The sequence below is a fragment of the Trachemys scripta genome, chromosome 2 (genome assembly GCF_013100865.1).
Source record: "Trachemys scripta elegans isolate TJP31775 chromosome 2, CAS_Tse_1.0, whole genome shotgun sequence".
NCBI classification, from domain to species: Eukaryota; Metazoa; Chordata; order Testudines; family Emydidae; genus Trachemys; species Trachemys scripta.
In genome coordinates, this window is record NC_048299.1 from 173,792,589 (window position 1) to 173,807,986 (window position 15,398).

The 15,398-nt window shown below is 42.0% G+C and overlaps 1 protein-coding gene across 1 annotated transcript; it reads right to left on the bottom strand.

The window, feature by feature from the left end:
• Window positions 1-389: 389 nt before the first annotated feature.
• On the bottom strand, window positions 390-14,910 carry STMND1 (stathmin domain containing 1). The gene is made up of 7 exons (XM_034759563.1): window positions 14,886-14,910; window positions 13,949-14,061; window positions 12,382-12,553; window positions 8,951-9,105; window positions 8,244-8,253; window positions 1,189-1,307; window positions 390-738 (listed from the first exon to the last, which is right to left on the bottom strand). The coding sequence occupies exons 1-7, from the start codon at window positions 14,908-14,910 to the stop codon at window positions 463-465; spliced, it is 870 nt and encodes a 289-aa protein (XP_034615454.1). The 3' UTR covers window positions 390-462.
• Between the last annotated feature and the right edge of the window lie 488 nt (window positions 14,911-15,398).

Below are 15,398 nucleotides of genomic sequence, written 5' to 3' on the forward strand. Positions count from 1 at the left end.
CCATGGATGCATCCTTCAGAACAAGGAAGGAAATACTGACCCTGGTGGGAGCTTCATTGACACACCGGACACCAAGGTGGCCCACTCTCTAACGTGAGTGGGGAAACTGAGGCAGGGCAGATTCTGACACTGGGTTTGGGGAGACCCTGTTATATTTGTCTTTTATTTTTATTGTAGAGTGTCAGCACAATTGAGGGGCTGGAGCAAAATCTTCTACTTCCTGGTTGCATTCCTCTTCTTCGGCACAAACTCTGTACCTGTATAACCCAGCAAATTTCAATTCATGCTCTTAACTTTAGGAGGGGAAAATGCAACCAACCCTCAATGCAAAATGGGAGAAAGTCTTATTGTTTTTTTTCATTAAACATAGATGAAAATCCAGGCAATGATTGGAACAAATGAGTTTTGAATAAGACGCCTACGTTTCAAAGGCTGAATGTGTTTGAGAGAGATTTTTCCTTGTCAGAATGCTTCATTTAAACTGGTGTTATAAGTTGTATCAGACTCCACAGCACCAAAGTGTTCTGAATTGCTGTTTACAATTTCGACAGCTATTTCCTCCTTCTCCAGCAGAGTCTCTGTCTCCAGGTCGAATGATAAAGGCTGAACAATGTTTGTACCTTCTTGACCTTCCGAAGTTGAATAGCCTTCCTCATTCAGCTCAGCAATATTTTGATGGGCAATTGCTGGAAAAAGTCTGCCACTCTGAAGTCTTTCTTTCGGTTGCTCTTCTTTAGTCTGAAAAATACATTGCTTTGTAACCGGGGGGGAAGTAGGAATAAACTGTATTTGAACACTCACTTTAACAGTTGCTTTTACCTTTCCGTCTGAGTTTAACTGGAATTTTACTCCAACTGATTCAGAATTTGGCCAGTTTGCACACAAAAAATGTCTCTCAGAACCACTGGGTTTTATGTATTTTGCTGCAGAAAATGGAAAAATGCTATTCTAGAATTCTCCTTTTTTGTCCCTATCTTCAGCACAATTTTCATACTCTGAAAACCAGAAAGCTTAACAGCCCAGTCCTGCAAACATCTGTTGTTGAGAGGGATGCTCCTTCCTGTGACATTGATGTCCATGTTTTACTAGCATTTTTCAGAGATGTAGCCTCCACTAGCTCAGATTGTAAATGGGGGGGGGGGTGTTTTTTAAAAGACAAAACAATCCTATGTAGCAAAATTAAATTACCTTTCTTCTTTCTTCGGCAGAATTTTTAATGTCCTTCATTGTTAAAGCATTCACTTCTTTCTTTTCGATCTTAAGCTTTTCCAGCTTGGCTGGTGGTTTCTTTAGTGGCTTTTCCAGGGCTTCACTCTGTGGAAAGACATTTTAAAAAATGACAATATTGTGAGTGTAGTGGGAACTGGCGCTGGAAGGAGCTGAATCTCATTCCACTTGTGCTGTGTCCCTTCCTGCCTCTGTGTGCAATAATTAAGTGATTAACTTGGACATAAAAAAGGCTGGAAGCAGTAACATATTAAAAAAACCAAAGACCCAATTATGCAGCTTACTCCTGTTGGTGATCACTTACTGAAGTGAGTAGTTTCACTGTCACATCCATATTAGTAAGGACTGTACAATCAGTCCCCACGTATTGGGAAGATTAAGCAAATGACACTGAAGAGGCTTATAAAAGATTTTGTTGTAACTTTATAATCACTTAAAAAAATGGTTTTCAGTATGTGCAAATTAGCAGCCCAATCTTGTAGCTATCTATTGCCGAGTGTAGTGGTTGCTGCTGTGACATCGAAGTCGTGTTTGACAACCTCAGAGACTGAATTCTGCTGTTTATCCCTAGAGGAGGCAGTTGTGCAACCCACATTGCCCTGTCAATCTGTCTCTGGTGTGGGCTACCTCCAGGATGAAAGTTCATTCTCCCATGCCTGTTCTCTCTGTGACCTCCCCATTGTCAATAACAGTGGGGTTACTTTGTGATGGGAAAACTGGATGGGGACCAGTTATCCATTTTCCAAACAGATATCAAATGGCAACAAGTTTCTGTCACTATTGAATTCAAACTAATAACCTCTGGTGAAAAGCTCTGTATTCTGATACTAGTCCCCGGAGTCATCCAGTCACCAGATTCCATCACAAATAACTCTGCAAGTCAGGCCTCCATGCCAGAAGAATCAATTAGTATGGAGGATGACTCACTTAATGTGACTGAGGTGGATGAGGAAATCAGTAGGTGACTATAATGGAAGAAATTTGATCTACTGAAGATGTTTTGCATGTAAACGATGCACCAAAAACTCATGAAAAATGACATGTTCGGTTGTCATAAAAACCTAAAATGGGACAAAATGAAGCTTTGAAAATGGTCATCTTATCATTAATGAAGAAGGCCATTCTAACAGTGTCCAAAAGTGGAAACACTAGAGTACCTGGGACAGAGGCTGGGTCTGATACTGGGTTTGTGGAGGCCCTGTTATTCTTGTCTCTTATTTGTACTGTCGAGTGCCAGCACAACTGAGAGGCTGGGGCAAAAAATTGCACTTCCTGTTTGCAGTCCTTCTCCTCCCCACAAACTTCATGCCTGTATACCTAGCAAGTTTCAATTCATGCTCTTAGCTCTAGAAGGGGAAAATGTAACCACCCCTCAATGCAAAATGGGAAAAAGTCTTATAGTTTTTTCATTAAACATAGGTGAAAATCCAGGCAATGATTGGAATAAATGAGATTTGAATAGGACCCCTACATTTCAAAGGCTGAAAGTGGTTGAGAGAGATTTCTGCTTGTCAGAATGCTTCATTTAAACTGGTGTTATAAGTTGTATCAGACTCCACAGCACCAAAGTGTTCTGAATTGCTGTTTACAATTTGGATAGCTATTTCTTCTATCCAAACTTAAGCGTGGAGACCATAAAAATGATGAATGTGGAATACATACTCTAACTAAACAGGAAATTCTGACAGCCGAACACTTCCCAAATCAGGAGAAAAAAAAATTATCTCCCAGCTGGATTCCTCAGTAAGGGGATATCATAATGGGTTTCAAGGAATGATACCAATAATGGACAAAGAGGAAATATTAACATGATTGAGGTGCACAGTGTATTGACAATTAGGAACTTATGATAAGTGGATCAAATACATGCAATTTGCCCTACTTGAAATCCATAGCTTTCCAGTTAATTTCTTCTAGCCTCTCTCTTAATGAGATAGTGTTTGTTCCTAAAACAGATTTGGAAAGTGGGTATTTTGCTATTAATGATTTAGTTATAATAATTTTTTAAGTGTTCAGCCTTCCTGTATAAATGGCAAGGGTTGGAGGAGAAAGAGGAGTATGAGTTTTGGACAAAAGTTTAATGCGACTCTTCCTGAAAGAGAAAGAAACCTCTTCATAGATAAATTTAGCTAAACTCCGTCAAAGTACAGGAGGAAAAACTATTCTCTCTTAACTCGAGTATTGATTATGGTTATGTTTTTGTGTTGAAATGCTGAAACACCATCACCTGGGGGATATATCAGTACAATGCAACTTGGTTATCAGTATTTTAAGTAGCTCTCTTGGTGCTATGATTCCTGTTAGAATTCAATTGACTAATTTATATTGTAGCAGAGAGTGGCTCTCTCTGACCTTGTCTACTCTAGATTTATTGCCATAAAATTTCTCACTGTCTCTATCAGTGGTGTAGCTTCACTGGTGGCAGCAATGCTTAGAATACAGGGCTATCTAGTCAGTGGGTATTTTAACCACAGGGTCACCTAGACCTGCTCTGTGCAGGGTAAGACAAGGTGGTGATTAAAACATTGATGACTCCCAATATTGTTACCCCACAGGCGGAGCTGCATCAATAAGAGCAATATGGGAAATGCTATAAAACAGGGGTGGCCAAACTTACTGACCCCCCGAGCCACATACGACTGTCTTCAGAAGTTCAAAAGCTGGGAGGAGCCTGCCAGGGCTTGGGGCTTCAGCCCTGGGGGGGATGCCTGCCAGGCCTCAGGGCCTCAGCCCTCCAGGGAAGGGGGTCTCGCGGCCTCAGCCCTGTGGGAGGCACCTGCTGGGGTTCGGGGTGCCCCACAGGGATGAAGACCTGAGCCCCGGCAGGCGCGCCTGGCAGGGCTGAAGCCCCGAGACCCTCCTCCCCGCTGGGCAGGCAAAGGCAATGCATGGGGGGACACATGGGGATTTTTGCCAGGGTTTGCTGTCTCTGCTCGCTCACATGATGCCATCGGGCCCCCTCCCTGCATGGCGGCTTCTGGAGCTGGCAAGCTGGAAGCTGCGGCGTGGGAAGAGGCAGTGGCAAACAGCTGGGAGCAGCAGGGAGAGCCACTCCTTTTGCTGCTGCCTCTCCCCACGGAGCTAAAGCAGTGGCCCCAACTTGCAGCTGTTTGCTTCACAGGGAGCTAACATCTGGGAGCTGCAGGGGGGGGCCATTGAAGGTAAGACAGGGGTATGCTGGGGAAGAGGGGGACGTGACTCCAGCTGTTTAGGGGGTAACTTTAAATTGTGCCCCCCCCACACTCTAAGCAGGCACCAGTCATCTCTGTTAGCCCCACCATCCCACCGCAGGGCAGAAGCCCCTAGCTTCCTCCCTGGTAGGCAGAGAATGGGGGGTGGGGTGGGAAGGAGGGGCTCTGAGAGCCACACTTTAACTGCAAAACAGATGCAGTTTGGCCACCCCTGCTGTAAAAGAAAGAAAGCATACAGATGGCCTAGGATGTGTAAACTGTTGTGACTAGGCATGTAAGCACAGCAGTGATGGGTTGCTGCTGGGATGGCTCAGTCTTCAATATTTCTGTGCGAAATATTCTTGAAACCAACTTTGCAAGTCTTTCACAGTGGTGTCTTGTGCATGTGTGTGGTGCACCTCTTTCCTCTCCTTCCATGATACTAGCGCTGAATCCAGATTTTGCAGGTGCCCCTTGCATTTGTGCCAGAGCAGGCCAAAACTTCATATCTGAATACCCCCAAATGTTGAGTGATCAAAATTCAGTTTTAAATCATAGAAATACAGTGCTGGAAGGCACTCTGACAGGTCAACTAGTCCATCCCCACTGCACTGAGGTAGGACCAAGTATACCTAGACCATCCCTGACTTTGGTTAGCCTGTGCTTCAAAACCTCCAATGGTGGGGATTCCACAGCCTCCCTTAGAAGCCTATTCCAGATCTTAACTATCTTTGTAGTTAGAACATTTTTTCCTAATATCTAACCTAAATCTCCCCTGCTATAGATTAAGCCCATGACTTCTTGTCCTGCCTTCAGTGGACATGGAGGACAATTGATCACTGTCTTCTTTACAACAACCTGTAAGATATTTGAAGACTATTATCAGATTATGGGTTTGTTACAGAAGTGGGTGGGTGAGGTTCTGTGGCCTGTGATATGTAGGAGGTCAGACTAGATGATCACAATGGTCCCTTTTGGCCTTAAAGTCTTTGAGTATATCTACACTACCCACTGGATCGGCGGGCAGCAATTGATCCAGCGGGGGTCGATTTATCGCGTCTAGTCTAGATGCGATAAATTGATCCCCGAGTGCTCTCCCATCGACTCCTGTACTCCACCGCCGCGAGAGGCGCAAGCGGAGTCGACGGGGGAGCAGCAGCAGTCTACTCACCGCGGTGAAGACACCACGGTAAGTCGATCTAAGTACGTCGACTTCAGCTATGTTATTCACATAGCTGAAGTTGCGAAACTTAGATTGATTTCCCTCCCCCCCCCCCCCACTCAGTCTTCTTTTTTCAAGACTCAACCTTTCCTTATTGGTCAGGTTTTCTAAACCTTTTATTATATATGTTGCTCTTCTCTAGACTCTATCCAGTTTGTCCACGGCTTTTCTTTAAAGTGTGATGCCCAAAACTGGACACGTTACTTCAGCTGAGGCCTCACCAGTGCTGAGTACAGCAGGACAGTTACCTCCTGTGTCTTATATATGACACTCCTATTACTAAACCCCAAAATGATACTAGCCTTTTTCCACAAATGTATCACATTATTGACTCACATTCAATTTGTAATCCACTATAAAATCCAGATCCTTTTCAGGAGTACTACCACCTAGCCAGTTATTCCCCATTTTGTAGCTAGGCATTCAATATTTCCTTCCTAAGTGTAGTGCTTTTTACTTGTCTTTATTGAATTCCATCATGTTGAGTTCAGACCAATTCTCCAATTTATCAAGGTCATTTTGAATTCAAATCCTGCCCTTCAATCGAAGTGCTTCTAGTGTCTCCCAGCTTGGTGCAATCCATAAATTTTATATGCATACTATCCACTTAATTATCCAAATCATTAACAAAAATATTAAATGGTATTAGACCCAGGACAGATCCCTGTGGGACCCCGCTAGATACATCTCCCCAGTTTGACAGCAAACCATTGATAACTGCTTTTTCAGTATGTTTTTTTAACCAGTTGTGTATCCACCCTGTAGTAATTTAATCTATACCACATTTCCCTAGTTTGATTATGAGACTGTCATGTGAGACCGTGTCTAAAACTGTACTAAAATCAAGATATATCACATCTTCTGCTTCCCCTCTCCCCCATCCATTAGGCCAGTAACCCTTCTCAAAGAAGGAAATTAATTTGGCTTGGCATGCTTTGTTCTTGACAAATCCATGTTGGCTATTACATATCACCCTATCATTCTCTAGGTGCTTACAAATTGGTCGTTTAATATTTTTTTCCAGTATCTTTCCAGGTATCGAAGCTAGGCTGACTGGTCTATAATTCCTTGGGTGGTCTTTGTTCCCCTTTTTAAAGATAGGTATTATATTTGCCTTTCTCCTGCCCTGTGGGATCTCACCTGTCCTCCACGAGTTCTCAAAGATAATCCCTAATGGTTCTGAGAGTTTCAGCTAGTTTCTTAAGTACCCTATGGTGAATTTCATCAGGTCCTGCTGACTTAACATCTAACTTATCTAAATATTCTTTAACATGTTCTTTCCTTATGCTGGCTTGTATTCCTTCCTCCAAGTTGTTAATATTAATTGTGTTAAGTGTCTGGTCACAATTAACCTTTTTTAGTGACGACTGAAGCAAAATAGGCATTAAACACCTCAGCCTTCTTGATGTCATTTGTTATTAGCTCTCCTTTTCCACTAAGCAGTGGACCTACACTTTCCTTCATCTTTCTCTTGTTCCTAATGTATTTATAGAATCTCTTCTTATTGTCTTTCATGTCTCCTGCTAGGTGTAACTTATTTTGTCCCTTAGCTTTTCTGATTTTGTCCCTACATGCTTGTGCTATTCCTTTGTACTCATCCTTAGCAATTTGTCCATATTTTTTGTAGGATTCATTTTTGATTTGCAGGGAATTAAAGAGCCCCTGATTCAGCCACATTGGCGTCTTACTCTTCTTTCTTTCTTTCCTTCCTTCACAACAGGATAGTTTGCTGCTGTGGTCTGATATTGTGGTTTGGAACCTTCTCTGGTAATTCCCCTTTGGGATTATGTTTCCAGTCCGCTACTTTACAGCTACGATGGAGTGGTAGTCTCGGAGTAGATTGCTCTGACAGGATGTAGTGGAGGCCAAGTTCTCCAATGCGACTGAGGAATATTTGATAGTTAACACCCTGGTGACAAATCTGTGTTCCTGCTGTCAGGCGGCTCAGGAAGGACGCAGACCCAGCTCCAATTTAAAATATTAAGTGATAAGATGGCTAGAAATGAAACCTGCTCCCTCCAATAAAAAATTGATTTTAAAAAAAAATATCCTTGAGGGAAACAAACGAACGTCAAAGGAGAACAGATAAACGTTAGCTGAAGTCAATAAAATGGTACATGTAATCTGAATGCTTGAGTAATAATTAGTACGAAAAAAACAATAGAGCAGACAGCACTCACTTGGGTTATGAACAAAAAATGCAAACCAACTTTAGCCAGAGAGGGGATAAGAGGAATGCAAACCCCATTCAGATATACAAAAACCTGCTGGGGCGGGGGGGGGGGGATGGATTAGGCAAACCTAATCCTTCAAACTCCACAGAAACCCTAAACACAGATTGTAGGGCTGTAGCCGTCCCCTCCCCTGCTGCTTGCCAGCGGGAAGAGATGTTGCACAGAGCATTCTCTCCTTCCATGCCCAGACTTGTAATCTGGATAAGCAAGTACCAAGTACTTTTTCTTGTAGAAAGCTCTAGTTCTTTAATTACACAAGTAGTCAAGACTAGAGCTGTGTGAATGGTTTGCCTCAAACCACAAAACTACTCAAAACTATCCTTGGTTTGGGTTTGAGCTGTGTCTATGAACCAGCAGTGGTTTGATCACATTTTGTTTGAATCCACAAACTGTCCATGAGCTTCTTGTGAACTTCCCCTCCCTTACATTTGGATATCCATGAACTTATCTTGAATCTAGTCCCTAAACTAATGTTTGACAGGAAAAAGAAATTTTGCAGGTACGGGGGGAAAAGCAGCACCATATTTTACTAAAATAAATAGTGATTCGGATTTTGTTCAAATCTGGGTTTCATAAAAATGAATTTCATTTTTTAAATACATTTTGGATGTGGGATCTGACATGAATTGTGGATTACTCAGAGACGCAGATATTGATTCCCAAAATCTTGATTTAGCTGTAATTGTCAACCCCAAATAGTAAAAGACTGAAAGTAGATTGTCAATTAACTTCTGCCACATATTTGCTGATTTGAAAAACAATTCAGCGATATTCAATTTCCAGGGAGCATTTCTAACAATGGGCAAGCAGCACAACTCCCCACCTAAGGCCAGCATGGGGGTGTGCAAACAAATTAACAAAAGTTGTGGTCAGCGTCCTCTGCATTAAAATAAGCTTCTTAATAGTATATTTCTCTGTCATCCAACTTCTTATTTCTAAATCACATAGGTCCCTCTCTTGAAAGGAGTTATGTATAGAGCTGCACTAATTGCAGTGGGCTCTGGGTGGGTGCAGTGGTTGATCAGTATAGAGCTCATTGCATGATCAGGCCTTTAGTAATCGTCTAAGGTTTTGAATGGCATTCATAAAATACTTGCCTTGGCATCTGCTTCTCCATTTCTAAAAGTTGTAGTTTGGCTCTTGATTATTCCCTGCATCATTAGCTCCTCAAGGATATCTGATGACTTTTGTCTCTCCCGTTCCTGTAAGTGCATCGGTTTATTGACAAATCCACCACTGAGTAACATGATGTCTTTAAAAAGAAAATGTTTAAAATTATTACTCACACAGAGCTGAGATCAATTCACCAATTTAATTTCAATGTCACTTCCAATCCTGTAACTTCTCCATGTATTTATTTACTGAGGGTGCCCAATGCACACCCTATGCATCACTTAAACTCTACATTAAGGTTTTAAGTGGTCTTAACTGATGCACTGGCTTTGTGCTGGCCGCCTGCATGGGATGAATCCCACACTGTGGCCTCTTAGGCCAACATTCAGGAAAGCACTTGCACTTGAGGATATGCTGAGGTCCCATGGAAGTCAATATTTACATGCTGTCCAGAACCGGGCCTTAGTGAGTCTTTGTAATTCAGATTTTAAAAGATTCATTGAGCCAGTTAGAGAACTCTACTATTTTTGGATGATATTAGGTTATCCATTAACAATGAGCTTTCTATAGACCAGTGGTTCCCAAACTTGTTCCGCCGTTTGTGAAGGGAAAGCCAGTACGTCCCTCGGCCCGCGCCGCTTCCAGCAGCTCCCATTGGCCTGGAGCAGCGAACCGCAGCCACTGGGAGCTGCGATCGGCTGAACCTGCAGACGCGTCAGGTAAACAAACCAGCCCGGCCCGCCAGGGGCTTTCCCTGCACAAGCGGCAGAACAAGTTTGGGAACCACTGCGACCATTGCACTTTAGAAATGGAAACAAAAACCTTTCATATGCTTCCATGACCTATAGTTGGTTGTAAGAAAGTGTATACCCTTGCGCTTGATTACATTTGTTTTCTGCACTAATTATATATTTATAAACAGCAATTAAGAATAAAAAATTATTTTGATAACCCTTCTAAGCTGCCATTAGGTTTCCACACATTAGACATGAACGATAATCAAGGGACACTTTGTTGCCAAGATAGATCAGGTTTGCAGCCCTTGGTTTGCAATTACACAATCTACATTAGCAAAAGTGAAGGCTTGTGTGAGATGATGACTTGGACCACATCAGAATGACAGTTATTTGACATCTGTCACTTTTTCATGAGTGGTGTGAAAATCCAATTGATGTATTTTATTGTGAGAAAACAAGAACAGTAAGCCTGGATAGGGTTAGTTTTTCTGAATATTGAGATCATACCTGCCCAAAGATGACTTTACTAGTCATCTGTAGCTGTCACCCAAAAATCATAGGGGGCCAGCCTTCCAACCAGCATCCAAAAATATGCCAGCAAAAACAGGCTTATGTGCTCACAGACTAAGTGTGCTAAAAGGATATGTACTCTTTCAAGTTAAGGAAGGGCCATATTGGGTAATGCCCATTTAAAATTAATATTTTCCCAGCAATGAGTTAGCCACGCCCAACTTCCTTTTGAAGACCCTTTGTGAACTGTAATCTCAAAAGTATCATTGGTCTTTTAGTCTCTTTTACTTTATATTTCTACATGAGTGACACTCTATGAATAGCTTAGCAATTTTTGGCTGGTAAGTTTGCAGGCACACATGTGCAGGTAAGAAAAATCCTTTGCCAGCATGCTGTTGTATATATGTGAGCATACTCAATACTGTGTGTGAAAAACAAGCATGCATTTGTGTGTTCAGCAAACTTTCTGGAATGCAGGACCTTGATGTCTTGGGAACATAGATTATATTTTGCTTTTCTGTAGCAAAAAATTAGGAAATGTGTATAATGCTCATTATCGTAGGCCCCACAAAAGTATTTTAAATATAGCAAGAATAATGACAAAAGATGTAATCACATTGACATTTTCTCAACATATTTCACTTACTACTGTGATCAAAACTATGATTCATTATGTAAAATATAAAGCAATGTTTAATTGTATGATTTCCACAGAGTGGAGAGAGGGGCAAATATGAAGTTAAACATAACCAAAAAATGATATTTATCACAAAATATTACTTAAAATTATTAGTACTACAATCCATATTTATAAAGCACTCATCCCTCAGAGTATGAATGCTAGTAATAATCCTTTGTGCTTACATAGCAGTTTTCTATTGAGTATTTTCAGTGAGGGCAGATAGTTTGCTGTAACGACTTTGACTTACATATTTCCTTAACTCCGTGTGTGTGTGTGTGTGTGTGTGTGTGTGTGTGTAAAAAACATGTTACCCCAAAACACAATTTTACCCATTTAGATTGATTAATCTAGCTCTATATTTTACACACAACGTTCTCAGGCAAATACAGCTGTTTAATTTTAATGTGGAGGAAATCAGGAGACATGGGAATGGAATTTAAGTTGTTTTTAAAAAGCAGCAAATTCTAGTATTTATTCCTTTAATGTTCACTTGGAAACACTGTTTTATTACAGACCTTGCTTGTAAAAAGAACAGTTACTTTAGACTTTCAGTTTGACTAAGTATGTTTATGAAATTCAAACCATTCTTAGTATACCTCTACCCCAATATAACCCGATCCGATATAACATGAATTCGGATATAATGCGGTAAAGCAGTGCTCGGGGGGGGCGGGGCTGCGCACTCTGGTGGATCAAAGCAAATTCGATATAATGCAGTTTCACCTATAACACGGTAAGATTTTTTTGGCTCCCGAGGACAGCGTTATATCGAGGTAGAGGTGTACTTAGAAGACAGGCAAATACGGGATTTAAACAGCAAGATAAGGGTTTTAATGTGTACCAAAGTCTGCTGTTAGTTTAGCAACTCTTACCACTGCTAAAGTATCTTAAACTTATACAAGGATCAAAGCTGAATGTTCCCTTTTTCACTTACACAGTCTGGGGTAGATCCTTAGCTGGTGTAAAAAATTACGTAGCTTTATTGCCTTCGCTGGAGCTATGACAGTTTTCACCAGCAGAGGATCTGCCCCTAAATATTTATTTCCATTTTGTTCCTTAATTTTAATGTGAATTTAGTGCATGTGAAAGGCCAAATTACTCCCCTGTTTAGCCACAAAACAGGAACAACACTGGCAGGGTCAATGCCAATATGTCACAACCCTGATTGGAAGGGTGGGACCTTTTGTAAGGGCAACGTGGGAGTTCATTCTCCACGGTCCATTCAACAAGCCTACCAACAAGGGTGAAAATTACTGTCTATTACTATTGTGAGAATTGAGTCACACAGAGTTAAAACCAGTAATTGGATATTACTGACTTGGGCCAAATTTGAACAACTGATTAGGGAGCGCAGCCCTGCGAATACTTGGAGTCAATGGGACATTACATTGTACTGTGTAGTAACTGTTTGCAGCACTGGGCTCAAAGGGGTGAATGGCTCTGTATCTTCTTCCTTTTGGTTGCTATGAGGTTTTCGGTTGTTTACCTGTGTTTTGCCCATTATTTTTTTCTCTAGGAGAAGGTGACCTTTCTGGACCTTCCCGGGGTGAATTTCCCCCACTGAGTTCATCTTCAAGTTTTACTCCACTGCCTTTTGACACAGTGGACCCATCCCGAAGGGTGGAGCCAGCTGCTCTCTGAGACGGGTCATTATTAGCCTGCGAGAAAAAGAAATAAATACATGAGAAAGACACTTGGGGAAATGTAACCCCATTTATAAGCAGACAGTTTCTAAAATAGCTCCATAAAAGTGTCAGGCTTAGAGTGGAGCAGAACATAGCCTTGCACATCTGTGCTGCTCCCGAAATGTCCTGACAGTGAGCCACATTTTCTCATAGATTATCGGCTATAATAACGAAATGAAGAAGAATTTCAAGAACGGAAGCAGTGACCTCACACTTGGCTGTGTCCTTGATCACATTAAAAGGTAAAGTCTTCAAACCATTCTAAATGAAGCTTTGTTTGGAACTATGTAGGAAAATGTGACCACAATAAACATTCAGGAGTCTTAAATTATTACTTACTAAGGATCCCATCCTACATGCCTTCCTCATTCTAAACTCAGTGGCAGCTTTGGGTGCCCAAGGAATGCAGGATTGGCCCTCAATGTATTTTATGTTTTATGCTTTTGGTTGTAAGTCTCCATGAGCCTTAACTCTGCAATAATAAGAAGGGCAACAATAGTGTGCTCCATTTTATGCCAATTAAGCACGATCCTTATGCTCCCAGCAAATGGCTCAGGCAGCCCTTGGTTGGGCAGAATTTCTGTGCCCCTCTGTTATGCTGTGTCCATGACAGTGTGCAGTTGGTACTGACAAGGCTGGTGACAGGGCAATGCCTGCATCTGGACTCTCCCCATTACATGCTGCTTAGAGTTCCACTCTCCTGCACTCATGCCCTTTCTCTTTTCTAACAAGAGGATCACACAAGACACATTTGCAACTTCCTTCAATAATCGGACACAAACCCTGTAAAGAAAATTGCACACCTGCTGCATAAAGAATACACCATTGAACCCACTGAAACATGACGTCAGCTAAAAAAATTTGCCTGCACGTGGTGGCGAATCCATTGTCCATTGTCCACTCCCATAGCACAACATAACCTCTCAAAGCAGATGGGCAAATATGCATCATACCATCTTCATGAGCATGTGCCACTCCAGAGTGCCCTCAGGCATTGTAATATATAACCTCCTGGGTCGGACTTACCTATACACATGTGATCATTCATCACTGATGTGGAAGGTGCAACTAGAGGGATCTAGCACCCTTAATTAGAGGAGTGAGGGAGAGCATTACAAAAAACCTCCCAGTCTCTATAAAGAATTGTTAAAATCAATAAACCCGTATCCATAGACATACAGTGAGCCTGCCTTCTCTGTGCCCCTGCAGTGCCAGGCTTGTACCACCTTGGGTGAGCTCTGTGTAAAGGGCTGATATAAAGAGTTGCCCAAAGGGAGCTCTTTCTTTCTACCTACTTACCGACCTACGCACCCAATCAGGCTTCTCTTGTAACATCCTGTTCCCCATCTGCTTGGGAAAAGTTGTTACCTGGTTCTTGGCTCCCCAGCCATTCGGCAGCTCCTTGACTGATGGCTGCAGCACCTCTATCCTGCTGGAACTGCCGCACCCCATGGCAAGACCGTGACCACCTCCTTCTCTTGCTTTGAAGGGCCAGGAGGAGCTCGGCTGTGCATGGTCACTAGGGACTCAGGTAGTTGCCTGGGCCTGTTGCTACAATAAATGACAACACAAAAGGTTTCCTCCTAGAGTTTGGAAGATTGCAGTACACACACATCACCTATGTCCAGGTGATCTCACCTTATGGTGAGAGGGAACCTGGCTTCCCTGTGCCAGCCGCGGGCACTGGAGTGACAACAGCAAGTTTCTGCAGGTCACACAAGGGGGCAGGATGCCTCCAGGCTTTTTAAAGGGAAAAAAAGAGAGACATTTTCATGTAACTTTTTCCCATCCTGCAATTTCTGCCCAGATTCCTCCCATCACCTGTGATTGTCCATCATTTTTAGTAATGGCAAAGGATGCAGAAAATAAATGCCACCCAACCTAGAATTCCAAGGGTCATATTGTGGGTTATGTTACCGTAACTTGTTGGCAAAACTTCTGCATTTCAGGGAGAGGTAGTGTAGTCCAACAGAAAAGGAGATTAGTGAACACCAAGGATAGAGCTTTCAAATGTATATTGGAAATGCCAAAGAGCCTAATGATTGTTGTTTCTTTCTGTTCCCATCCACAGGGTTAAGTGAGTTTCCAAACGTAAAAGAATACACAGTTCTCGCCTCAAAAAGCTTATATGAGAAAAGGTAACAGAGAAGTGGTAGGGAAGAGAAGTATAACATACAAGTAAAGTGATAAAGGTGATAACCTGCTATGTCTTGGTAAAGCAAAACTAACCTGCTATGTCTTGGTAAAGCAATGTTTTGATAACTCATTGTTTTGTTTGTAAAGCAAGTGTATTATCTCCCAATACCCATAAAGCTGCTATAATCAGCCATTTAGTTTCTTGTGAGCACCGAGAATTTGCTCTTTGTTTTTAAATTTCCTCTCTCTCTTTTTTTGTGTGTGTGTGTGGGGGGGCATATTTTGATCACTTACTGAGAGCTAGTGAGGAGATTTTCACTTCTAGAGACCTGGATCACAAAATTAAAAAGGGTCTGTGGGGTTTTTCAGGGTCATATCACAAAACCCACTACAAAGATTTCCATAATTATCTCCTTTAGAACTGAAGTAGCAGGGGCATTCTGGGTAGATGGAACTGCATGGAGATGTTTACATGACACATGCATATGTACTTTGCGCCAGTCAGTGAGGTTAGTCCATATGTGAGGATCAGGTGAACCCCAGAAGTAAAAGAGAATGCCTGCAAATTAAAGTTGCCAATAACTGTGAATCCAGAGACTCCTGAGATGCAATCCCATTTCAAGGATGTTCTCTCTCTTCTGATGGCAAATTCTGTTCTCCTTTTATATCAATGTAACTCCAT